The sequence below is a fragment of the Labrus bergylta genome, chromosome 12 (assembly GCF_963930695.1).
Source record: "Labrus bergylta chromosome 12, fLabBer1.1, whole genome shotgun sequence".
Taxonomy (NCBI): domain Eukaryota; kingdom Metazoa; phylum Chordata; class Actinopteri; order Labriformes; family Labridae; genus Labrus; species Labrus bergylta.
In genome coordinates, this window is record NC_089206.1 from 24,606,551 (window position 1) to 24,633,194 (window position 26,644).

General features: G+C 42.5%; 2 protein-coding genes across 4 annotated transcripts; one reads left to right on the forward strand and one right to left on the reverse strand.

Moving 5' to 3' along the window:
- The first annotated feature begins 352 nt into the window (after positions 1 to 352).
- Positions 353 to 11,289, forward strand: brpf3b (bromodomain and PHD finger containing, 3b). 2 transcript variants are annotated; one of them, XM_065961804.1, is made up of 13 exons: positions 353 to 680; positions 2,161 to 3,725; positions 4,053 to 4,215; positions 4,318 to 4,449; positions 4,573 to 4,701; positions 5,191 to 5,503; positions 5,788 to 6,087; positions 6,787 to 7,389; positions 8,285 to 8,366; positions 8,455 to 8,543; positions 8,740 to 8,834; positions 9,521 to 9,675; positions 9,923 to 11,289. In XM_065961804.1, the coding sequence occupies exons 2-13, from the start codon at positions 2,185 to 2,187 to the stop codon at positions 10,104 to 10,106; spliced, it is 3,786 nt and encodes a 1,261-aa protein (XP_065817876.1). In that variant the 5' UTR covers positions 353 to 680; positions 2,161 to 2,184; the 3' UTR covers positions 10,107 to 11,289. The 2 variants fall into 2 exon arrangements, with proteins under 2 accessions (XP_065817876.1, XP_020491636.2); XM_020635980.3 differs by having other exon boundaries at positions 4,053 to 4,209.
- An 846-nt stretch (positions 11,290 to 12,135) lies between these two features.
- Positions 12,136 to 25,588, reverse strand: nr1h5 (nuclear receptor subfamily 1, group H, member 5). 2 transcript variants are annotated; one of them, XM_065961806.1, is made up of 11 exons: positions 25,445 to 25,588; positions 21,497 to 21,636; positions 16,297 to 16,695; positions 16,071 to 16,211; positions 15,839 to 15,963; positions 15,234 to 15,332; positions 15,053 to 15,149; positions 14,848 to 14,964; positions 14,649 to 14,738; positions 14,433 to 14,546; positions 12,136 to 14,164 (listed from the first exon to the last, which is right to left on the reverse strand). In XM_065961806.1, the coding sequence occupies exons 2-11, from the start codon at positions 21,591 to 21,593 to the stop codon at positions 13,962 to 13,964; spliced, it is 1,482 nt and encodes a 493-aa protein (XP_065817878.1). In that variant the 5' UTR covers positions 21,594 to 21,636; positions 25,445 to 25,588; the 3' UTR covers positions 12,136 to 13,961. The 2 variants fall into 2 exon arrangements, with proteins under 2 accessions (XP_065817878.1, XP_065817877.1); XM_065961805.1 differs by having other exon boundaries at positions 21,497 to 21,632; positions 25,445 to 25,580.
- Positions 25,589 to 26,644: the final 1,056 nt, after the last annotated feature.

Consider the following 26,644-nt stretch of genomic DNA (forward strand, 5'->3'; position numbering starts at 1 on the left):
GAGTTATTTTCTGATGATGGACAGTTTTTGTAGGTGTGATTAAATTACCAAAAAGTCCAAAAAGAAAAATATCCTTAGGTGCATCTTGTTACGCACAAAATAATTATGTTGTGCGCACAATGTGGGCATTATCTTGTGTGCACAAGTCAGAAAATAACTTTTGCACACACGATTTTTTTTTTTTACTCTTTGGCACTTCATCGGCTGCGTGCTATCCAATCGTAATGTAAAAACAAATATGTTGTAATGACAACATTGTAAAACAGTCTATACAAATTATAATTTTATTCTGAAAAGCTTATCCGGAAGTCTTTGGGTTGTACTTTTGCTTACTTCCAGATAGCACATACGCTAACCAAATAGCTAGCCAACTAGCCGAAGGAGGCTAATATCTCCTTTTCACAAAATTGGGTCGACAATAAGCTTTTTTACAAATTATCAACTAAAACACACCATCTATGTTATCCGTAAGAATTTGTAATTGTCTTCTAGCCTCACTGTCGCCGTGTTGTGAAGAAACGGGAGCATTATAAAATAGATAAATATACCGGCTGTAGCAGAAAACTGTAGTCGGCTAACGGAGGCTGTTAGCTCCGAGGCTACAGGAGGCGACTGACTGGGCAACCATTACTGTCGAGGGGCTACAGACCGCCGGCTACTGGTGTCAGTTGCCATAATAGGTAGGTTTACTCCTCTCTTGTTTCTTGATTTGTCTCGAACTTTAACTCAGTTTAATGTAGACCAGGTTTGATTTCTTCTACATGCCAACCTACAGAATGAAGATAACTAACACTCCCGCTGCTCATCTTTTAAAGTTAGCAGGGTAGCTCGCTTTTATCTCCAAATACTTAGTACTTTCACGTCAGAGTATCAGAAGGCTCACAAAGTACTGTGAATTTGCTCATCCAGACATCACCAGATGTGAGTGAGTCGACATTGGAAAAGCAATAATGGAAATTTAAACCGTAGGAGAGCTTTCTACAGTATTTAAAAACTGTAAATATGGCTGACATTTTACTCCCGAAATAGGAGACACTGATCTGTTGAGCCCGTGAAATACTCAACCCTGATTGGCTCCGGCTCGGATCAGTCAAACTTTCCTGTAAGCTGATTGGATGTGAGCGTTGTGTTGTGGCTGGCTTGCCCTGATAGTAATTGCCAGCAGTTTGAGATATAGTCACGAATTATCTACAGCTCATTTTCTTTCACTGTTGAATGTTTTTTAAAGCAGCAATGAATCAATAACCTTCAGTGTGGAAGTTGGTAAGCGTTCAATACACTGTTACTTTACAGATAAGTGGATGAGTGAGCAAGACTTGTGCAAGTTGAGATGTGTGAAGGAATGTTTACACTACATGGATGTTGACAATATACTTGTAACTGTGCGGTAAAATAAAGGCCCACATGAAAACAGAATATGTCTATAAGTTGAGATCATGTTAGTTTCTCTTTTGCCTTGATTTTTTGGCTTTTTTTCATTAATTGCATTAAATTGCGTGTATTCTTTAAAAAAATGGATTTTAATCATTACATTTATCTGATGAACAAGCAGATAGAAATCTAGATGGATTAGAATAAGTGATTACTGAACAATAAACCTAAAAATATAATCACATTGAAGCACCCTGAGTGATGTCAGAAGTAGAGTGTAAGCCTTGCAGCTTTTAAAATATCTCTTTTTTTGTTTTTCAATCATTATACTTTTAAGGGGACTGCTGTTTTGCTGAAATAAATTATACACCAGTCAACCAATGTTTGATTATATGATACCAAATTACATAAAAATGATCTCATGACACTTTAGATATTAAGCAGGTTTATACAGCTATCATTGGCTGAAACATAAAGTACATTATTTATTTGGTATTTGGTGTAATTAAGTCATCTTTTGGTTATACTTACATGGCCATGTTTAGTATTACACCATTGAGAATCACAACACACCTTTACATCATGTTTATTGCATCTACTACTGATTTGGTGCACCATAAAAAATTGTGGTATGAACAGTTTAAAGGGTTGGAACATGACACACTTTTATATTAATCTGTAGGATTCTAAATTGCTTCATTAATTATTTATTTTTTATACATTGCCTATTTTCTACAGTCCATCAAAAGCATTTTTTAATACTACTTTGTTCCCTTTCTAAACCAACAGGAGGGAAAGTGAGATTGGTGGCCTATGAGGAAGCCACGTCGAAAAGGCCAAGTGGCAGCGGGAGGAGCTGGAGAAGATGTCAGGAAGTCCAATGGGACAGTTGGTGGGCGTGGGGGTGCCCGCCAGCGATCCCCCTCCCCTTACAGCCTCAAAGCATCTCCAAACAGGGATACCCTCACTTACGCTCAAGCACAGAAGGTGGTGGAGGTGGAACTGGATGGTAGGCTCCACCGCATTTCTATTCTGGAGCCCTTGGAGGTCATCACTGAAGATGAGATGAAGGCTCAGGACATAAGTGAGTGTAACAGCAACAAGGAGAACAGTGAGCAGTCATCACCTCCCCCTAGCTGTGCCCAAACAGTCCGCAAACAATCCACAACTAGAGGTCGCAGGAGAGACTCCAAATGTCCTCCTGTCAAGTCGCCACCACCTTCCAAGAACCACTGCTCCAATTCTCATCCCCAAACACCTGAGAAGTTAAACACATCACAGCATCACCACATGACCCTCCCTGAACCTAAGTTTCATGTGCTGGAAACCTTCATACCAGTCAAGGCAGAACCTCTACCTACTGCCTATTACCGTTTCATTGAATGCCCGGCTGAGGATCAGGAAGCTGAGGCAGAATATGATATGGATGAAGAGGACACCGCCTGGCTGGAAATGGTGAATGCTAGCCGGACATCAGAGGGTTACACAGCCGTTTCGCAGGACACCTTTGAGCTACTGGTGGACCGCCTGGAAGAGGAGGCGTACCGGGAAGCCCGCAGCAGGGCTCCCTGTCAGAGCACTATAGATGATGATGCCTTCTGCTGCGTGTGCCTGGATGACGAGTGCCTCAACAGCAATGTTATTCTTTTCTGCGACTCCTGCAACCTCGCTGTGCACCAGGAGTGCTACGGAGTGCCCTACATACCTGAGGGCCAGTGGCTGTGCCGCTGCTGCCTCCAGTCCCCTCAGAAACCTGTTGACTGTGTTTTATGTCCAAACCGTGGCGGCGCCTTCAAGCAGACAAGTGACAGCCGCTGGGCCCATGTGGTCTGTGCTATCTGGATCCCTGAAGTCTGCTTTGCCAATACAGTGTTTCTAGAACCAGTTGAAGGAGTCAGTAACATTCCCCCAGCACGCTGGAAACTGACCTGCTACCTGTGCAAGCAGAAAGGCCGTGGTGCATCAATACAGTGCCACAAAGCCAACTGTTACACTGCGTTTCATGTCACGTGTGCTCAGCGTGCCGGACTGTTCATGAAGATAGATCCGGTGCGAGAAACAAACATCAATGGGACTACATTTTCTGTAAAGAAGACAGCTTTCTGTGAGGCCCATTCACCACCAGGACAAGAGAGTAACTCAGATGAGGAGAGTGAAGGAAGAGTGGTGGGCAGCAGAGGAAGGGCTAGTAGAGGAAGGAGTGCCTACACACAAGGTCCTATAACACCGAAAAAAGGCAGAAAGTCTGAGAATGATGCCAAGGCGGATAAAAAGAAAGGGAAAAAGGGCACAGAGTCAACAGCACAACACACCACTTCACCTCAAGTGATAGTGCCTCAAATACCGACCAACAGGTGAGAGTTTCTTTTTCTTTTCTTTTTTTAATAATTGAAAGAATGTGCTTGTGTCTTTTCTAAATTTGGCTTAACATTTGATCAACACTTTTTTCATCAAATCTTCAACGCATCTAGTGAAACCCAACTTGATCAGAATATCATACTTAATTAAATAAAGGCAATTATATTTTGTTGGAAGTTTTTGGATTTGCTTCCCAGATATAATAATAATAAATATGATGACTGTGGTATAATTACACACAACACTTCTCGGTTACCGGTGCCTGAGCGGATGTCAGCGAATGTTACTGTATAGATCATCTTGCATCTATCTCTGTTGCACAGGCTGAATATAGTGTGCAAAGGAATAATGGTCCAGAGGAAAAACCAGTTCATGCAGAGGTTGCACAGCTACTGGTTACTGAAGCGTCAGTCGAGGAATGGTGTGCCCCTGGTCCGGCGTTTGCACTCTAATTTCCAGTCCCAAAGGCCTATGGAACAGGTCAGGGTAGGAAACAGACCTTTATTGTCATTTATTATTTTTGAACTTTTTTGATGGTATTTGGTTTAACAAACAACAAGCTTGAAATCATTTTTTTGTATTTTGTAGCCTGAGGTGGATGAGAAGGTTTCTGCTGCGAGAGAAGCACTAAGATACTGGCAGAAGCTGCGGCATGACCTGGAAAAAGCACGGCTACTGGTTGAGCTCATACGCAAAAGGGAGAAACTCAAACGAGAACAGGTAACTCACCTGTTGCTTCATATTTATTCACTTTTCTTTTCCATTCAACAGCCTGTAATATATAAATGTAACGGCAACCGTCACTCATTTTGACATAGTATACAAATCTTCTTACATCTACAGGTCAAGGTTCACCAAGCTGCTCTGGAGATGCAGTTGACCCCAATGTTGGTGCTTCTCCGCTCTACCGTGGAGCAGCTACAGGAGAAGGACACAGCCCAGATCTTTGCAGAGCCGGTCAACATCAAAGAGGTCAGACACAACGCTAAGACCAGAAGCATACATATTCTGTATTCAGTACATAATTGATTAATTTGCTGGATTCAGTCAATGCACAAATCAGAGAAGTTACGTACTCTATACACTACTGTATAAACAAAACATGGTTCTTTCGCCATTTAAACGGTCAAATTGAAATTAGACATTTAAATCTGTACATTAGAAATCAGTTTTCTTGGTCCACACCTCAGTGATATATATTTCAATCTTTTGACTGAACAGCAGCAGGTTATCAGACAAAGACATTTTTATCATAATAATGATTTATAATTTTGATTTTACTGGGAGTGTTTTATGACCAGTTGTAGGTAGCATCACAATGAGTGACCTAATAGCCTTCTGCATTGCACCAGTATTGGACCTTACTTTTCCAGATTTTGAGGCTTTCACAACCTTGTATTTTACACGCCAGTATGTGTTCATTCTGATCATTAAGTTTTTACATTTCTGTCTTGTTCTCAGGTCCCAGACTACCCAGAATTCATCAGCCAACCCATGGACTTTTCCACTATGCGCTCTAAACTGGACAGTCATGCCTATCGCTCAATATCTGACCTGGAGACAGATTTCAACCTCATGGTGTCCAACTGCCTCCTCTACAACAGCAAGGACACAGTCTTCCACAGGGCAGCGCTGCGTCTTCGAGACTTAGGAGGAGCCATACTGCGACACGCTCAACGACAATGTACCAACACGGGCCTGGACCTGGACACTGGCATGCTTCTTCCAGAGTCACCACAGAAAAGAGACTTTTACAGCTGCAGCTGGGAGGACAGTAAGTGATTGTTGTGATACTCAACAGGAAATGTAAACACATGTCTTTACTTAATAATATTAGATTAGATTCTGTGTGCTATTGTAAAACTTTCAAGGATTAAAGACAAACAATAATCATATCATTTAGTAGAACTATAACTTGTCTTCAGCATCCACAAAAAGCTGAAATTGAAAGATTTTTCATTTAGGCTGTATATAGTTAGGATTATTAGCACGTCAGTTAATAGTGAAACTTAAATGCTAGCTTCACTGTGGCCTTCTTCTCTTCTGCTTTCTGTCCAGTTGACAGTGTGCTGGACCCAGACAACCGGCTTCACATGACCGTTGAGGAACAGCTGAAGGAACTTTTAGAGAAGCTGGACTTTGTCACCTCCATGAGATGCAGCGGCGCACGAACTAAGCGCATTCGCCTGCTACGTCGCGAGATCAACAACATCCGCCGCCAGGGACAAAATCCCCGCCACAGCCTTCACAATGGACATCTGAAAGATGAAGAAGATGACGAGGAAGATGATGATGACGACGAGGAAGATGACGACAAAGACACCAAGGCAGACAACGGTCTGTCGTCTTCGGACAAAGGTGGGTGATAAAAGCACTGACGTGTCAGCAGTATGAAATTGCAAATGCATGAAGCTTTAAAAACCTCTTTTTTTCTCTCAATGAGACCAGTTGTGAACATGAGCTAACGGAACATTGTCCTCAGGTAATTGAGCCAGGGTCCCCCCCACGCACCAACCCCAACCACCCCACTGTCTCCAGTCTAGTAAGTAGGGGCCCACAGAGTCTCGTTAGCCATGGCTGCCTCACAACTCCTCTCTCCCAATGCACTCTATGTCTGCACCTCTTCTTTACATCACTGTCATGGACTCACCACTCTCCATTGGCCACGTACAGTCATGCCATGCCATCCCACTTCTGACTCCAGGCTGGTCCAGTTAAACAGTCTCTTGCTAGTGTAGAGGAGGGCAGCACAATACCTCTGATCTGTGTCAGCCGAGACCTAAAATACTGCCATGTCACCATGTTGCGGGTGTTCAGTTGTGAGAGCAAAGTTATCTACTCACTCGTCTTGATAAGGTCTTCCATATCGACCGAATACCTCACCTTCTTCTGGGCTGTGGTTAGAATAATAGAATAAAATGTAACTCATTATGAAGTGACACCATTTTCCAGTGTGAAAAATACACCACCACATCACACTACATACTTAATGGCTATTCATTTTGGATTAAACGCTGAGTGAAATTGGGCTTCATTTTTCTCCCTCTCATATTCCAGAAGATCTTAAATCCACATCGCCACCGACTTTGGAACCAACGGGTCCAGCGCCGCCTCCACGACAAGGGGACGCACCTCTGGAGCCTCCCACCCTGCGGCCAATCACAGGAGAGCCCAAGCCCCGCAGCTGGCCCTGCAAACGCCTAAAGATGGATGAAGACCTGTCAGACAGCACCACAGAGAACAATAATTGCACTAAAGCTCATGAGCAGCCAGCATCACCGCCTCCCATTTTGCACAGCCAAGGACAGGTGGTGGCCAACGGCTTGCCAGAGCTCAGTACCCCCCCACGGCCCACCACAGGGGGTGTTGGACGTAGAACCTCTGTGCTCTTCAAGAAGGCGAAAAATGGAGCTAAGCTGTTCAGAGAGAGAGACAGTCCTTTGCAGAATGGAAAGGGACCCCAGGACGACAACACAAGCATCACCCCTACAGCACTCAGCTCCACAGCTAGTACCCCATCCTCAACACCCCTCTCCACTCCATCCAAGACTCCACAGAAAAGCCCAGGACCACCCACCATCGATGAAAGATTTATCTCCAGTGAGGACAAGTGCTCAGATACAGAGCTTAAGAAGACACCGAAACATACACTAGGAAGTGGTGAGTACCTTTACTTAGTGACTGATGTAAGACTCCTTCTCTTTAGAGGATACTTCAGAACTGGCTGTTTTGTCACTGAGGTTATTCATTAACATGTGATAATATTAAAGGAGTTCTTTACTGAGATTGTTGTGGAATTGTATGGTATAAATGTTCAAGCTTCAGTGAGCTCAGTGACCTTCATAGTGAAGCTGTTTTCTCTACTCATCCATTAGCATACTGGGTTGTCTGCGACTGTTTCAGAATTTGAAACAAAACCGTTTTAGTTTTTTTTGGATTAGACACCAGAAGTAGTCTTTTGAGCATACGAATAGTTATTTTGCAGGCCGAAATAATAATCTTAATTCTAACAACACAGCAGACCTTTTTCATTCAGCTGATTCTTTTTGGATGTGTTTAGGTCAATCTATTTGTTTTTGTCAAGGATTATATTATGATGGTCAGTAAGACAATCTATCAACATTCTGGTAATCTGCAAGGGAGTTTATTCCTTATTGCAGCTGTAGCAGCAGTTAAGATTTTACCCTGCTGCGTTCTCACATCAGCTCGACATTTCTGCAGGAAAAAATACCAGGCGGATGGCATGAGATTCTCTGGCTGTTAGCGTTCACACATACGCTCTTGAAAATCTCAGGAGTTTTTCAGGAGTTTTGTGCAGCTTTAAAATCCCAAAACTGGTTTTACCATACCCCAAAACTATGCATTATCTGGACTTGGTTTGTGCTGTGTGTTTGTACTGATTATTGTTGTTTAAAATGTACTGTGGTGTTGTATTCAGTCAGATTGGGATTTGACTCCAGATACCTGGGCTCAGACCCTTCTCTGTCTGCCTTTTGAGCTGGTCTTGCTATTTAACCATCAGCTGTTCTGATTTTGTTTTTGCTTTTTCTTTCAGGACTGACCAACGGCTTCAACAAGCACAAAGACGGCGGGTCCGACTCTGACTACAGCCCTTGTCCAGTCCTTCGCAAAGAGATGTAAGACATGCTGTTGCAGTTGTCTGTGGTTGTTTGGTTGATAGTAATGATTTACGATACATTGACATAATAACATATGGTCTTACAGCACCTCACCACCCAAACGAAGCCTTGGAAAACCTGCTCTATCCAAAGTTCCCTTCCTGGACATAGTCAACGGAGACTCAGATTACACTGGTATGTTTATTTGTTTATTTGTTTACTGTTTCAAGTCATTCTCTTGTACCTGCCAATTTCTCAAAAAGGTGGCTTAAAACAGAGACATCACAAACTATATGACCTTAAATGTCTATATGAACACATGAATTGGCAGCTCTTCTTTTTTTTTTTTTCTATCCATAAAATTATTTCAACAACTGCTGCTGTGTTTCAGGCAACGGTAGCCAGATGTCTGGGGACGATACAGAGCTGGAGCCGTTAGAACTGGTGTGGGCCAAGTGTCGAGGATATCCCTCCTATCCTGCTCTGGTAACTCCTCATTCTCACTGACATAACTGAAACACCATCTAATGTGTGAGTGGGAGGGGGGGGGGGGTTACTTTCAACACAGTAAATCATTATATCGCTTTTGTTTTGGACAACAACACACTATGAACTTTAATGATTGAATTTGGGGCCCTGCAATAATTATGAGACTAAAATGACAACCCAGGCAGAGGGGGGCGGACATTGCCATGGTAACAGCGAGCTTGACCAATAAGAGACGTTGCTGTGACGCTCTATGATCATGGGTAGTGTAGTTATTCTCCCTGATAACCTTATGTATCACTGTTTGTTTCTTTTAGTCTTTTTTGTCTTAACTTTTCATTTACATATGAATGTGTATCATCAGTCAAACCTATAATGTAAATCCAAATAGCTAATTTATACCAGGGAATGGAGTTAATGTCCTCACCATCTTTTTCTTTGTTACTTGCTTTGCTGTAAATCAAGGTTTTCCTTTTCCATCACAATATTGGACTGTTGATCATTGACTCGATACATTCATCCAGATCAATAGATTGTTACATCTTTTTTAAATACAGCCGGCAGCTCTCAATAAAACACATTTTGAGAAATTAAAAGGTGACATTCATACTGGGACCATTAAGCATCCGTGTGCAGTGTTAGAAACATAAGTAAATACACAGTGAAGCTGACTGTGTTTTTTCCAGGTGATAGACCCAGAGATGCCCGAGGAAGGCCTTCTGCACAACGGGGTGCCCATCCCTGTCCCACCTAAAGAAGTCCTCCATCTGGGAGAGCAGAGGCAGGAGGAGACCAAGGAGAGGCTCTACCTGGTGCTCTTCTTTGACAACAAGCGGACATGGTAAGAGTCACACAGACAAGCTCAACTGTAACACACTATGACCCAACCAATGCGTTACAATGGAGGTGGATACCACCTTTCATTTTGTAATGAAATGTATATTTTTTCACATTCTATAGTTGTATGTTTATTGATACTTTTAACAAATGCATATGTAGGTCAAAATGAAACAAACCGTTGTGAAGCCATCTTAGTTATTCCTCTTCAAAGGCTCTTACAGACTCAATCTGTGTCTTTGCTGCTGTAGGCAGTGGCTACCACGGGACAAGGTGACACCCTTGGGTGTAGATGACACAGCGGACAAGCTTCGCATAATGGAGGGCCGCAAGACCAGCATCCGCAAGTCTGTCCAGGTGGCGTACGACCGAGCCTTGATCCACCAGAGCAGGGTCAGCCACAACCACGGCTTTGTGGCCTCCAACTACCTGTAGAGGGCGACAGTGAGCCCTGTGTGCACCCTCAGGCAGCCACTATGCATTTCTCCCTCGTCTTAAAGCAGCAGGTGTGCAGAGTCGTGCTGCCAGCTGAATTTGTATTCACACTGTGGTCTGAAGAGGTTGCCATGGCAGCACAGAGTCCTGGACTGTAGTTCTTTACCAAACCACTAGTGAGGACACACGCAGGGCTGTGCTGTTTGCCTTTGTGTCACCGTTTTGGATGTGGACCTCCAGTGAATGAAGTCACCTTCAAGTCCCACCTTGCTGATGTCAGTAAGAGTAAAATCAGGTGTGTGTGTGTGTGGAGGTATCTGCTTTCTCCACCCGGATGTGTTGAAGGTGTGTGTCTGGATCAAATGTAAAAGAATTCCCCTTTATTTTGTATAATGCTACTGCCAAGGAATCAAAACTGTCAGAAAAGAGATTAGACATATTTATATGAAACGCAGAAGACTTATGAATGGATCACTGCCATCTTTTATACAATAGCTTTTTACATTTTAATCTTTTACAAAGACACTTGTATATTATAAAGGCACACTTTGTGTACATATGTACGTGTATTATCAAATCCAATTTAATTTAATGTTGCTGTTTTTAAAATGCGTATTTCAATCAACCCAGCAGGGGCAAAGCGAGGCTGTGTATATTTGTGAACATGAAATAATTCCTGACTTGCTGCGACTTCTTAGCTTGTCTCTGATGTAATTTCATTGTGCTGTGTGTGTATGTGTGTGTGTGTACATTCAGAGCATACAACACAATGAGCCATTGTTCTTTATATTTGAATTCTCTTTTTGATACAGAGAGAAATAATTTATTTATGGAAGACATAACTATAGAAATAAAGCTATATTGGTGTAAGTGGAGATTGAAATCTTATTTAAAACAGAGTGAGGTTTTAAAGACATGCAGCCAACATTTTAACAGATGACGTCACACATTTGGTTTGATGTTAATGATTTTGAACAAGCCCGACCGCCATAATTCACTGTTGACCCCCCCCCCCCAGATTCTATTTATTGTCAAGAGCCCCATTTTATCAAATGGAAAATTACACCTTTATAAGCTTGTACTACCTGCATATTTTACCTGCTCACCAAATATTTTGTCTGAACCAGTATTTCCACATTTTGGGAAATAAATGCTCTATTAAAAACCTTTTGGGATACTTAAACTGTAGTTCTGTGTTTTTTCTTTTTTTTACAACTGAACATGAAATGAACATGCTTCACAGGCCTTTCCTGTGAAGCAGGAAGCAGGATTTTGGGTTGGTGAGGAAACCTCAGCGGTGTAATCTCGGGGTTTCAGTGCTAAGACGCTTTTTTCGAGTGTATCACCATGGTAACTCACGTAGCACACATGACCTGCTCTGGAATTGGATATTTCTGCAGAATAAGGGGAACAGATCACAGAAGGGAGGAGAGCAAGTGTTCATAGATTGACAGAACACTTTCCCAGAAACTTCATGTGGGTGGTATTCACTGTTAGTGACATTATCAAACAACACTAACTGATAGAAGCGTTAAAGCCTTGTACTTGTAGTTCTCAAGTATGAAAGGAAGCCTAATAACTGTATTTCATTATGTTTTTACAAGCCGTAATTCACACATGAACATGGTCATATTTTTGCCAAATGTCCTTCCTGGATTGGCAGATTCAGTGCAGCAGCTTTTAGCTTGTTTTTTGGGTTATTAAAGTCAGAGGTGTCCAGATGTTTTTTTGACTCTGGTGACTAACTGGGGCACTGAGTTATGCAGGGGTAGCATGGAGTTTGTAGGCACATACACACAAATTATTATTTTTTTACCCTTTCTATCCAAACTAATGATATGCACTTAAAGTACAATTTGGCAGAATATACATTTTCTTCTTCTGATTCTTCAGGATGTGCAAAGTCTCATTTTAAATCCACTCTGAAAATTGCATGAAAACTCTTGTGAGCTGTCTAAGTTGCAAAAATACAGTTATTGGCAAGTATATCCATTGCAAGTTAAGCTTTTTGCACAGAAATATTCATGGATAAATCAAAGAATGCAAAATATTTATTTACAACTGAAAGTACCAACAAAACCAATATACCACATTCACATAAAGACAGCTACCAGCACCCGGTTAAAAACAGCCAGAATGGATTTTGTGGTGGCACCTGGGGTGGCCAATCAGATCTCAAGGGTGGCCATTGCCACCTCTGGATGCCCCTGATTATAGTCTTCTCTTCTTTTTTGTAAAGGTTTATTTTTGGGCTTTTTATGCCTTCATTAGAGAGCTAGGACAGTGGATAGAGTTAGAAATTAGGGAGAGAGAGAGAGTTTGGAATGACATGGGGGGGAAAGGAGCCACAGGTTGGATTCGAACCCGGACCACCCCCTTGAAGGACTACAGCCTCTGTACATGGGGCGCAAGCACTAAACGCCCTAGGCGCCCCAATTATAGTCTTCTCTAAAAATTTTAAATATATTCTGCTCTCAGATAAATTCATGTTTTTGTATCATAGATTTGTTGTAAAACCTTCTCATTCATATAAAGAAACTTAAAGAAACTTTGAATGTGGAACTTGCTTAGAACGTCTCAGTCTAGTATTTGATAACAATTTGGAGATGTAGGCCAAATATGATCAGTTGATCTGGTCAGTGACGTCATCCATTGTTGTTTTTTAAAGCTTAAGTTTGGCATTGTTGCCAACGACATGATGATTACAAAATGAGCATTGTGCTGTATTAAAGATGACTTAAATCTAGCAAACGAGCCCATGAACCAAATAATGAATCTTTTATTGAGGTAATAAATGAAGTGGGGAGTAGTAAGAAACAGGTACTTCGTGTTGGAGCCATGGATTGATATAATTGTCTTTGTGCTATTTATTTAAAGTTAAGGTAGTCTGTTATATATTGGTGTTTTGGGTTATTGATTATTATATCATTTATTAGGATTGTGTTGAGTGAGGGGATGTCGGGTCACATGGGTATGGGCGGAGATGTGTTGATTTAACTCAGCTGTTCACCTTTTGTTCTCAGTGGAAGAGAGGGGGTGAGCTGGGTTGCTGTATTTTTTGTTGACTGCTATTGTTTCTGGTTCACTGTGATTATTAATGCACGTTATTATAAGTTAAGTTGATTATCTTTTTTACGTTAATAAAAAAGTCAAACTTATTTTTACGTATCACAGTATTCTTTTGAAAGCGCGTCAGACAAATATATTAGGCCCAACCTTAGCCTCTCAGCGGCTTCATATTCAGGAACGCCGCTACACTTCGATTCTGCATTTGGCTTCATTTTGAAAACTTTAAAGCTATGTCCACTTTATCTAACAGACTGTGCTTGGAATATATGCGTCACATGCAAGAATGCAGACCAAGAGCTAAATCACTCTTAAGGTTTGAAGCATGAAGAAATAGAAGGTGAGGTAATTTAGTCCCGATTTCAGATGGTAAATTCTCTTCTCCTCTGACAAACTCCATGTGGTCCAAAGTTAGCATTTTATTCAATGTAACATTACTCAGCTTATTCAAAAGCACTGTACTTGTTCATGTCAGCTTTATACAACATTTATAAAAAGAGCTATAAAATACCGCAAAAGTCCATCACACCATTTAGGTTCCACCAGAAGCTAAAACTCAACAGTGACTGCAGGACTGAATGAGCTGCAGTCATTGTTGTATTTGTGTGTCAGTATGTCATCAACAGACCCCCAGGATGCAGTAAAGTTTGATCAATAACAGGCACAAACAATTGAATGGCCAAATATTTGTTCTCAGCTCAAACAGGACCCCTCAACTCCTTACATTTACACATGAAACTCCCCAGAGATGATTGTGCCAGTTTCCACCATATCCTGTTTGCTTCTCCTTCAGAGTCCAGGCTGCTGTCTCATCAGGAGGAGGTAGTTGTGACGGAGGGTTCGTAGCTCCGTCAGTCTGCCCAGCAGGCGGCCAAACCTCTGTGGTCCCCCTCGCGCAGCTCCAGCCTGGGCCCCACACACTCTGGACAGCAGGTCTAGAATCAGTTCTTGCATTTTCTCAACACAGTTTGCGGCACGCAGGGACGCACGGTCTGCAGGGCATTGACACACAGAGGGAGAGAGTCAGGTTGAAACATTAAAACGTGTTGATATCCCCCTGCTGTAGAGCAGGAAATCAGCAGTCGTGGAGAAGTCTTTAGTCTGCCTGAGTGAATCATTAAAAGGTGTTATAAGCTCCAGATAGGTTATATCGATTATTTACAGTTGAATAGAGCGTTTGTATATGTTTTCCTTTCCAGTTGATTGGATTAATTCAGACCAAACATCCACTAAATAAAGATCACAGATTGCTGGTCTGACCTGAGCAGAGCAGAGCTGTAGCTGTGAGCAGCGTGTATTCAGCCTCCGTCACCCGCAGCGTTGCCATGCTGTGAAAGAAGTTGAGCACAGGGCCAAAGAGATCCTCGCTGCTGCCTGTTCACACCAGAAAATTGTCCGTTTAATTTCAAATGTCTTGCTTTAAGTTGCCTTTCGAAACCTGTTAGATGTGATGTGATCTGAGAAGGTGTAATTTACCTGAGTTGACCGGCGTCCTGCTGTGGATGTTTTCCTTTGACTCTACGTTTCTCAGCCAGTTGTGTGGTGACATACTGAAAAGCTGCAGGGCTGGTAATGGAGGGAGGGGGGTGGAAAGGACAATTTATCAGACTTACCTTTCTTTATACGGGTTTCAGTGCATGCATGAATCTTAAAAGTGTCTGTGTTGTGTATTCACCTGGACTGGGGCTTGTTGGGTTATGGGAGAACTGCTGAGCGGAGAGCAGAAACATGACCTCCAGTGAGGAGACGGACAACAGAGAGCTCTGATCTGAGAAATCTAGGAGGTCAAAGCCTGTGAGGGGAACGACATTAGATGTGCATGTGAACACATGATGATTGCAGATTTTAGATTCTACCTTGATTATGAGTGTCCGTCTTACCTGGCACTGTCCTGGCGAACTGCAGTAGTCTTTGCATGTTTGGAGATAAAACCTCGGACAAACTCTCCCCTTCTTCTGCACACGGCCACTCGAACAACTGAGCACACAGACAAGAAACCATGAGGGCAACAGAAGATATAACATAAATATATCAGCTTAATAAAAGTACACTGTACCGTACCCTGCAGTGGCTGCTGTCCTGAGCTCTGTACTGTCTGTGGGCCTCCACCATCCTGTCCACTAAGTACTTCTGCTCTCTGCTTAAACTGGCAGACAGAGCCTGGTGCAACACATGATCAAACCAGTATTAGGATCATTATTTAACTTCACACTGTTACAGGTACAAGATAGAAACCAACTTTTCATCAAAGAAGCTGCACAACAAATTATTCAGCCACCAATCAAAACTTCAGACATTTAGCCTGAGTGATACATTCCCATCCATCAATATGTTTTCAAGTTATTTTATGTGCATTTACTGTAAAGCTTTCAGGTGTAGACTGACATTTTCTCTTCATTGTCCCTCAAGAATCGTCACTGTTGTTGATTCATGTTGTTCAATGTTTTTTGTTTTCCAAAAAGGAATTACATCTGTGTTCAACTTTATTTTAGTCAGTGTCATACATTCATCTTTGACCCTTTTTATAGATCAACTCCTAGCTGTCCTGCTAATGCTAAGCTAATCTGATGCTTAGTTAGTACCACTGTGACCTTGCTAAAAAAATGCCTTTCACTCCATCCAAATCTTTTAATCAATAACACATAATCAGTCCTTCTTTGTAGTACCTGTGCAGGTAGTCTGCTGGTAGAGCTGACCCTCCTGCTGTCTGTGTTCTCCTCCTCCTCCTGTCCTCTTCCTTTACCTCCTTTTCTTAGTCGTTTAGACTGGCACTGCACCTCCGTCAGAAGGCCTGACAAACAAAGATGGATTTATGTTTACAGCTCACACTAGCCAAGTGACATGTAATCCTTTATTTATTACACAATGAGCAGTTTTGTGTTGTCAGAGGTTAATTACATTCAGCTAGCATCCCCACAGCTTGGCACTTCTTCAGCCGGCAGTCCTGGCACTTCCTCCTCATGTACATGTCCATCTCACATCCTCCACCGCTCTTACAGTGATACACCGCCTTTTTAGTCACACTACGCCTGAAGAAACCTACAGCATCCAGGGTTAAAGAAGAGGAAAGAATGAGCAGGGAAGGTTAAAGGGAAAGATAATGCAAATTAAATTGAAGAAATACCTTTGCATCCCTCGCAGGTGAGAGCATTGTAGTGATACCCTGAAGCTTTATCGCCACACACCACACACAGCTCGTCCTGACCTCTGCCCTTCCCTCCTAACCCCACCCGAGTCCGCCGCACCAGAGGCAAACCTCCGACCCCGAGCCCCTGCACCAGACCCCCGCAGTGTGGCTCGGGGCTGGGGTCACAGGGGGGCTCCAGGCAGTGAGGGCTGTAGTGGTACTGAGGATGGCATGGCTGCGAGGAGGAAGACGAGGAGGAGGGAGAGGAGGTGGAAGAGGGGGGAGAGCCATAGAGGGGGAAGGGCAGGCTGGCAGGGTTGTACTGTTGTTGGCTGTAAGGGAGCAGCTGGAGGTCTGGGTCCTGCAGGGGGTACCCCAGAGGGTCTGCCAGCATGTCTGAAATGGAAAAAGATGAAAGTCAAGTGACAAATGCATTTTGAGATTTGTAGGTCAGGGATGTTGGTTCCATCCATTATCTATAACCGCTTTTCACATTTGTGGTTGCAGGGGGATGTCATCGTGCGAGAGGCAGGTAGGTAGAGTCACCAAATAACCTAACGAGCGTGTCTTTGGACTGAGGGAGGACGCCAGAGTACCCGGAGAAAATCCATGCATGCACGGGATGTAAGCTAAACTAAAATGTGGTTGGATCTGCAGACAAAAACAATGTCATTGTGGATTTACATTTCTGTGTTAATGTTAAATGGATTCTCTGTTTCACTGTCTTGTTCTTTTCTTTGCCACGTCTTTGCCTTTAAAGCATTTTCAATTGCCCCATTGTTTGAATCCTGCTATATACAGAAATCTGCCTTCCCTTTATGTGAGAGTTGTGAGCTGATTAAGTTTTTCCTGAAAATACTTCATGGAAAAAACACACTGTAGGAAATTTTGGAAAAGGATGCAAGCAGGATTATTTTTAGATCTGACACATGGATAGAGAACTTTAACTAATTTCATGGAAGGATCAATATTGAGACCTAGACTTGACTTATCCTTAAGGTGAGTGAGTTCTGAAGTCTCCTAGGTATGCTGCTTTTTATCCTTTTTGTGGTTATAATGTTTATATGGCACATGGCAGACATAGTTTTTATTTCCCTGTAAACATATGCACAGTTAGATATTCAGGTATCCAGTAGCAGCTTAACAGCAGTTAATCCATACAACAGTTTAAATTAGACCCCTACAAAAATCCAAAATGTATCTCAGGATACTCCCACTTTTCACACACGCACACCTGAACAGCAGAATGATTTTCACAGAGAAGAACTTCAGGACACAAACATGAATGAGCATGTTAATCAAAACTGTTACTAAGTCAAAGTGCGTCACTGAGAAGTGTTCTTACGTGAGTCGTGTGATTACACCGCCTATACGGCTCTTGGGGGACACAATAAAGAGCTGAGAGTGACATCTTGTGAACTTGCTCAGACTGCTGAAACCGGATGCAGCTGAGAGCTACAAGTGCCATCACAGATGTTTTTGATCCCCTTTTTCTGGATACTTCACTCTTTACAGGCCGTTCAATGAGAAGTCTTTGACGACGGGTCGGCAGTTTGTTGTTTTGCAAGTCCGGTGTCCTTTGAGAAAACATGTGTGACCACTGGCAGACTCCTAAAGCCCAGCTGGACCAGAATAACTGTGGGATCTGTTATTAAATGATAAAACTGCAAGTGCTGGAGATGGGAAGTTAAAGGGTAGGACATGATGTCTGAAGATTAAGGGTTAACAATTAGAAAGAAATCTGATAATGTGAAGAAAATGTTCTCTAAAACTGTGGCTGGAGTGATCCTGTAAGCTTGAAACCATCTTCCTTGTAGCTCCTCTGTAGGGTTGCTAAAGGGGTTAGCTTCTGGCTAGCTTGGCTTAGACTTAAGGCTAGAAAAAGGGAAACAATTTGCTCTCCCAAAAGGCAAAAACATAATCCACACTCCAGCACTTCTTAAACTTATGATTTAAAACCTAATTTCAATCATTACAAAACAAAGTGGATGGCAGTTCATGTGACATGCAATGTGCTTTTGCAACTACAACATGTCATGCTATGTTGGACAATAAACCTAAGAATCTGGATGTTTGCACTATCTATATTAGCGTGATGCTAGGTTGCATGTTTTGATGCTCCGATTGTAGTGTCCAGAAGCGTTTTGGTCTATGCCTGGTAAAAACACAGTTTGGAAATGAAAAATGAACAGAGTTAGTTCTAGGTTCATTTTAAGTCTTCATGTTAAGCTAAGCTAAGCTAACTTGTGTCTCTTGGCTACACCTTCATGGTCATATATTTACATGTCGGTGGCAGTAATATTAAGATCTTACAATAGGGCGAAAAGGTGAAGTAGTATAAGAAGCTCTGCATTGATAGGTCAAAGTGTAAATGGACTTCAGCTTGTAAAGTTGAAGAGGAAGCAGCAGATTCAACCTTTGGGTTAAGCACCCAAGGTTACATCAGACATGAGGGTGCAGGAGCTGGGGATTGACCCTCCAACTTTCTGGTTGAGACACAACCAACTCTACCACTGAGCCACAGCAATCCAGGGTAAGAAGGGGGGCTTTTACTGTTTTAGTGGTAAAGGGTGATTCTTTGAATAGTTCAAAGTACTAAAGAAGTTTTGCTGACAGTGAATCATCACTTGAGGGACACCTATTAATCCCTTCTTACTTTGTCCTTTAATTATCTCTTTCGTTCTCCCTCCAGATGTTTCCTGTCTTTACCAGATTGTGCAGTGATGCTTTTTTCCTTGGGTCCTTGTTTTCTCAGTTTGTGACAGAGCTGTGATCCACACTGTTTGTAAACCATGTGAACACTGTCTAAACACTCCTCAGCCTCCCTTCCATCCCACGCACGACAAGGAGCCAAACAACACCAGCAAACTGCCCCCCATAGCTCCCCCCTTCACCTCCCCCCCTGCTCCTCGGGGCAGGAGGAGAGACAACAGGGGGAATTTGTTGATGATATAAGTTGTATAAATAGATCCTCCAAAGCACGCTCAGCCTCCCTCCGTGCAGTGAAAGCAGCAAGCCGGCTGAAAATCTTCAAGAATTTATTTGTTACATGACATGGAGTCCTCAAACGCATAAATAAATGTTTGGCGCCATTCATTCATCGGCTGTGTGAGTCAATAGGATGAGGCTGCGTTGGAGACGGAGTGGAGTAACATCGCTCTTGTATGACTATACAACGTATGAATGATTCACTTAATAAGATCATTTATAGTTGTTTGTCTCTCAAACAAATATTGTGTGAAATATGCAAAAGTTTACTTTTTAGTGTCCATTTTAGTGAAATGGATTTATCTTTTACAAACTACCGCCCTAAAACAGTGATATGAGAAATATTTACCAAAGTCTGTTCATGTAAGCTAACATTAGCCTCTGTAAGCTAATTGTCACATCAGACCAAGTATATCTGTAGCATCACAACCCCTGATTATAATGCACTGAGAAAGCAATTTGATGTGTATGACCTTAACTATTAACTTTTAAGATAAAGGGAAGTGTGGGAATGGAAAATCTTCTTTTAGATTTACAAAAAATCTAAGTCAGCACTGGGCTAAATAAATGAACCAGTTAGCAGACACATGTTGAAAACATGCTGACTTGATGTCTGGAAGTATTCATAAAATGGTCTTTAATAGAATATAGAAACAAGAAAAGATTGAGGGATCCAGATTGGACTGAGGTCACAGTAATGAAATAGGCCTGTTCACTTGACTTTCTATTTGTGTGTGTTTTCAAAGAGTTCATCCTTTAACTCTATAAAATGAAGGCTACAACACTGCTGGCATCTTTCCATGTAGACATGGGGATAAGTTGCTTACTGTCAGGAACTGTGACCTGTTGAAGAAAATAGTGCCCAAAACAGTGATTCCCAAAATGGAGGCCCCTACGGTGGGGGGCAAACAGGTGGGTGCTGCAGGGCTAAATAAAAACGAATGCACATCGTTTTGCGATACACGTAAAGCATGGCAAGTTTTGTGAGAGGACCCCCAGGTGAACAAACGGCTAATAATGAATCTACAAAAAAATGCAACGAGTCATCTTTCACCGTCTGCTTCCCCTGTGCAGCAGCCACACTCCTTTCTCTTGTCACATCCTACCTGTGTGAGGTATGTACTTCTGCTGTTGAATCAATCGACACAGAATACGACTCAAAGCTGGATATTTAAAATGAACAAAGAGTGTCAGTATTACAGCTGAACCTCAGACAGAAGATCTGTCACCCAAAGCAAGCCCAAACTAGTCAGATAGATTGTAGGACTGGAAGTATACATTTGAAAAGAAGATTTTCATCTTTTATTTCAGGGAATTGTCCATCTTCAATCAGGTTTTTAAAAATTATGTTAAGAGCTATGACTGCTGATACATCTTAAAAATGGAGAAGTTTCATGTGGCATTATCACTTTTATCCACTTCCTCTGTAAAAGCCGCTTGTTAGTTCTAAGTACAGTAACTATTCTGTACTTTTAGCAGAAATTGGAAATATTTTTGTCTGGGGCCTGGCAGAGAAAGTTTGGTAGCCACTAGCCTTAGAAAGAAACTAAATGACTGTTCGTTGAATATGCAAGAAAATGAAAGAGAAATCTGGAAAAGTGTGAAAATTAAAACCAAACTATGTTACTATGAAAAGAAAATTCAGCCTAGGGGGTTATGACCCGCGCCCCATGTACAGAGGCTGAAGTACTCGCCGCAGCAGCCATGGGTTAGAATCCAGCCTTGGCCCTTTGCTTCATGTCATCCCTCACTCTCTCCTTCCATTGACTGTCTCTCTTCAGCTGTACTATCCAATGAAGGCAAAAAAAAGGCCCCAAAATATTTTAAAAACATGTTTTTCTATTGCTCCATTTGTGCCCACCTGTCTTTGACTTTAGAAATATCCACCTGCCAGTGAAACCAAGGATGTAGGATGTTAAACAGCATCAAGCTGTTACCAAAGGAAATGTCATCACACATTGAATTTACTTAAGTTATTCATATTTATGCGAATATTCTTCCACTGCAACCCATAGTTCAATGGATTCATCTAACAACAAGACGGAGCGGAAAAAGTTCTCCCTCATGTCCTACTTCAGTGGTTTGTTTATTATCTTTAGCATGAAAATGTCACACAGAAAATGTTAGAGGCAAACGAAAAATAGAAGTCCAGATGGGGAACGTGATGAGAGGAGGAGCAGCAGAGACAGAAGTGTGACTGTGGACTCACCGTAGTACTGGAGTGGCTCTGTGGAACAGTATCCATCCGTGGAGGAGAGAAACCCTCCTGCAGAAAAGTTCATCTCCCACTCAGTCCACTCTCTCATCTGGACAGAAGATCCTCTCCTTAGCTTCTAGTGCTGGATCTAACTTCACACACACACACACACAGACAAAGAGATTTCCTCTGAGGATTCACACAGATATGAAGGATCTGGGAGACATTCCCCAATCCCCAGGATGCATCCAGGTCTCTTAGCTGTCCAGGCCGATGTCCCAGCCTATTTTTAAAAAAGCAGAGGGGGAGAGAGCAGCTGAGGCTCTTGGTCTGTGGTGGATGAAGTGCTGGAGGAGGTCTTAACTAATCCCAGGGGGGGAGGTTAGACGAAAGGGAAAGCAGGGACACCCAGGAAGCAAAGGGATGGGACTGTGGTCCAAACAGCTGGACCTGGATGGGACTTTACAGAACTGAAGAGAGTGAGGATGGATTGAATGAGGGAAAGATGGAGACTTCATCCCTTGTGTGCAGATTGAGTGACACTCATGTTGTGTGTGTGTGTGTGTGTGTGTGTGTGTGTGTGTGTGTGTGTGTGTGTGTGTGTGTGTTGGGATTTTGCCTGAATGGATGTGTCCCAGAGTGAAACAGCTGGGCCGGGTAAAGTAAATAATAGTTTTTATTTGATCTAATGAGTCAAAAAGAAATCTCTATCATTAAATCATGATTAAATGAGCACTTTCTGAGCTCTTTATGTCACTTTTTTTTTTACTTTAAATTATCATGAAACAAACTCTATTATTTAAGCTTAATGTGAGTGTACATGTGCGTGTTCTGTGTGTGTGTGTGTATCTGTCCGCATTTGTCCTCCAAGCCTTGGGAGTGTGTTTACTCTACCTTTTGTTTACCACTGTTCTGTTTGTGCTGCGGTTAATATTTGACAGCCGTTAGATTTAAGGGGCTCAGGGACCTCCGCCTCCCCAACAGACAGTAAACCAAACCGGCTCAGAACGAAAGGAGTCGAGGCCCGAGGCACCCGGAGGAGACAGAGGAGTGACCTCCACACTGGCCCATAAATCTCTGAGCAGCACAGTTTGACATGCAACATGCTTACTGAGGATTAACGGCATCTTCCCACCCGCGTATCACCCCCTCTCACTGGTTCATTATGGGAACCAGGACTGACTCAGAGAGCTACAGAGGAGCCGGTCATGCTCTCTGAAGCTGCAGCCTTCAGTGGAGTGATCACGATCGATCTCAGTGACAAATAACACAGGAATTCTGTTGCAGCTACACAGTGTCGTCCTTTAGGAGATTATGTCCAAAGGGTAAATTGGTACACATGTGATCACTGTACTCGATGAAAACAGGGCTGAGAGATAAGCTGTACTGGAGGGACAAAAAAGAACCAGAACAAATAAATAAAACCACGTGTCAAAAATAATTACAGTAAGTGATGTGATACAGACACGAACCAAACGTTGAATTTTTCTGGTTGGATGCAAGATTCAAAAAGCCAAATGTCAGACTATTTAGTGGTTTGTATTTAATCACATTTCAACAGTAAATTAAGAATTCAAACCAAACTAGAGAAAACTTTAGAAAAATCAAAAATCTTGAGAGACATACAGTCCAGCTTCTGAAAACAGACGAGTATTATAATACAAAGCTGCCTCAATATGAGAGGGAAAAATACAATTGACTTAAAATGATGTCCGCCCTACGTGGTGACTTTACAACAGCCCTATGTTGGGACATGAAGACAGCTCGACGTCGAAAAACGTCGCCAGCCCATCATGATTGGACATCAATCCAACTTCATAAAATGATGTGAACCCAATTTAGCCAGATTTGCCATGAGGCTAGAGGCCCACCTCGACTCCGCCTGTTTACCTGTTGCTTTGTTGTCCTAAAGTTAGGTTGAGATGGGGACTGACTTTTCTTGGGCTTCAAAACTCTGCTTTAGTAACGAACAGGTGACTTCACAGAGACTGTGTCCATGTTTTATACAGTCCATCTATGCTTGTAACTACAAAGTTTAGTAGTTGTACCATGTTAGCATGCCAACATTAGCTTATTAGCAGTAAGTGCAGTCTAAGCGGATGGGAATTTGGTTAGTTTAGCATGTATTTTACATTTCAGCAAAGAATGGGAAAAAACACAAATCCTGACATAATGTTAGTGCTTACCAAAGCCAGAAAGATACCAAGACTGTTTCCTGCTAGACTCCTAGTAAAATTCTCCATTAAATGGGGTGTGACCACTGCATTTGATCAAATAACATTTAGTGAGCGAGCAGGCAGGGATGATGATGTTTGTATCCTGGCCTCAGTGGTCAGCTTGTGTGATCTTCTTGACCAATCTGCTTCACGCCCTTTTCTGCTGGCCAGTAAGTGTTCACCACTCGTCTGTTGATACTGTGAATACATCCGATTACACCTAGCATTGAAAGAACTCAAAAACTGTCATCACTGTCATAACTCTGTCACTCCATCTGCCATTTCAGCGTCATCCTTTTATCGTCTTGTTCTGCACCCTGTGACCCTCTCCCCCTTCCTGTCCATCAGTGAAGTTCTGCAGCTGTCAGGTACATGTGTGAACAGGAAAGTCAGGAGGATTTTAGGGGGCAGCCTTTTTGTAATTTTCAAGAAATTTTCAGGAGTGCACGTGTGAAAGAGGCTTATGCTAGATTTGTGTTACTTTCTGGAAATGCTTAAATCCCTCGCTCATAGAAGAGGTGGTCTGTTGTTTCAAACAGTGTGTCACCATGGCAAAACAAGCCATCAGCCTTCCTCCAACTGTCTCTGACCTCTGATGAGCGGAAGTAGAGTAGAGTGCAGGCAGCAGTGCTAGGAGTGACATTAAATGATAGGGACAGTGACTAAGAGCGTGCAAATGTCACCATGGATCTTCTGGAGGTGTCACACAGTTGGACACACTGTTGAACACAAACACACACAGAAGCCTGACTTTTAAGGGCTCACCCCAAGGGAGAGGAGTGTCAAAGAACGTTCACATGAAGCATGGTTATTTGTTAACTTGGACATTAGAGCAAACCGTTCAAGAGTTTCTCAACACAAACTAGATGCACCGTGATTACTGAAAACATGTGCAGAAAAATAGGTATAGGGTTTGATGAGATGAAAACAAATTTTCCTTTGTGATTCTCATAGAAGAAAACAAAGTCATGGCATGCTCAAATCCTTAAACTAATCAGTCCTCAATCACTCACACCACAAGCCCGGAGATAAATTCAGCACATCATAAATCCTGTTTAGAGCTTCGTAGCCATGTGACAAGCTCACCTCTTTATCAGAGAGCTATTGGCTGGTAGCTACAGCTCGATAACGGCCCGGACTGTTTACAGATCCCTGCTGGAAACTGACACTTACATTAATGTAGCCTCAAGAATCTTGAGTAAAGTCCATAGCTTGTGTTTGAGCATATTTGGGTGAGTTTGGTTGGCTGGTTTCAGAAATCAAGAGAATGACTGTACATTTTGAAACAGTTATAGGAGTATTTGTGTTAACCGCTTCCAAAGATCTGAAGATTTTATCGCATAATTTGACTTTAAAACTTTGTTGTTTTCTCATTTTTTCCCATGTTTTGTCTTTTTCAAACATAGATAGTGTACAGTATGCCTGTAGTTATTCCCTGTTAACAATTAAATTCCCTACCTAATGCTGCATGAAAAAAATGTATACAAGTATTGAAATAATACTTGTAATCCAAATCAGCTGGTGTGAATTGCATAAAAAAAAAAAAAAAAAAAAAAATCCAAGCTTTGGACAATTTCTTGTTATAATGTACAACACTTGGCAACGAAAATCAGCACCACATATTTGTGTATAAACCCTGCATATGAGGCTGTTTCAAAACGCATAGCACACAGTTCAACATTGTCTATGAAGAATTGCATTTTATGTTTTAGATGTCAGTCAGAAGCAGAAGTTGTGGACTCACCGTTGATGGTGCTGCGCTGAGCGTCCTGGTGTCCTCTCGCTTTGTCTATCTGTCCAACTTTTTGCAATGTTGGCTTGGGCCCAGCCTCATCCCACACTTTTCAAATATACACAAACACACACACACACTGACACACACACACTCACAGAGTAAACAGAGAGAAAAGAGACAGTCTCTCTTGATGTGTGTTTGAGTTTGAACCTGACCAAAGATCTTCTTTCCCCTGTAAATGTTCTCTTGCAGGACAAAGGATGTGAGTGGCAACAACAAAATGCTGCAGACATTCTAAAGAAAAGACATGAAAACATAGCTGGAAACACTAACATGTGATGGTAATGTGTGTCATCATTGTACAATTTAAAACATTACATATAAATGTCATGCTTCGGGCCTCTTGGCTGCATTGTGGGATTTAACGAGTCACAAAGCCTTCCTCCCAGCCCTGCTTATAGGACTCATCTCATTAAGAAATTCCCAGTATGGAGTGTTTATAAACATCTTCATGTTCATCCCTCGTGATAGATGGATGTTCCCTATCACTGGCTCTTCCTGCTAACTCCCTAGCCTGCGTTACAAGCTCTCTGCCACTGTTTCACAACTGCACACACGCACGCACGCACGCACGCACGCACGCACGCACGCACGCACGCACACACACACACACACACACACACACACACACACACACACAGTTACTGAGCTCCTGATACTTTTTTTGCTGGCCTTGCTTTCTCTGTGTGTGGGCCCTTACATGTTTGAGTGAGGGTGATGTGATTGCATTATGTTTAATACAGAGGTTAAGTGTGTGTGTGTCTGCGCGTGTGTGTGTGTGTGTGTGTGTGTGTGTGTGGGTGTGTGTGTGTGTGTGTGTGTGTGTGTGTGTGTGTGTGTGTGTGTGTGTGTGTGTGTGTGTGTGGGTGTGTGGGTGTGTGTGTGTGTGTGTGTGTGTGTGTGTGTGTGTGTGTGTGTGTGTGTGTGTGTGGGTGGGGGTGGTGTGGGGGAGAAGGGTGCAACTGAGAGGCCAGTGTGACTCTGCTAATGAAGAAAAACAACATGGCTGTCAAGGCCTCCCAGGAGCAGGTCAAACAGCCACTGGGGGGGTTTTGGGGTCAGCAAAGGCAGAGGGTCAAAGGTCAACATCAAGGCCAAGATCAGGCCTTGACCTCTGCTGGGCTTAAAAAGAAGTGAGAGTTGAAGAGA

What these genes read in the sequence shown, in the direction of transcription:
- brpf3b (XM_065961804.1), top strand. Translation starts at nt 2,185, where the DNA reads ATGAGGAAGCCACGTCGAAAAGGCCAAGTGGCAGCGGGAGGAGCTGGA. An exon ending in CCTCAAATACCGACCAACAG is followed by an intron (nt 3,726 to 4,052) that starts GTGAGAGTTTCT and finishes TCTGTTGCACAG; the next exon opens with GCTGAATATAGTGTGCAAAG. An exon ending in TCTGTCGTCTTCGGACAAAG is followed by an intron (nt 6,088 to 6,786) that starts GTGGGTGATAAA and finishes CTCATATTCCAG; the next exon opens with AAGATCTTAAATCCACATCG.
- nr1h5 (XM_065961806.1), bottom strand. Translation starts at nt 21,593, where the DNA reads ATGAGAGAGTGGACTGAGTGGGAGATGAACTTTTCTGCAGGAGGGTTT. An exon ending in AGAGCCACTCCAGTACTACG is followed by an intron (nt 16,696 to 21,496) that starts GTGAGTCCACAG and finishes TTTCCATTTCAG; the next exon opens with ACATGCTGGCAGACCCTCTG. An exon ending in CCAGCAGACTACCTGCACAG is followed by an intron (nt 15,333 to 15,838) that starts GTACTACAAAGA and finishes GTGTTGCACCAG; the next exon opens with GCTCTGTCTGCCAGTTTAAG.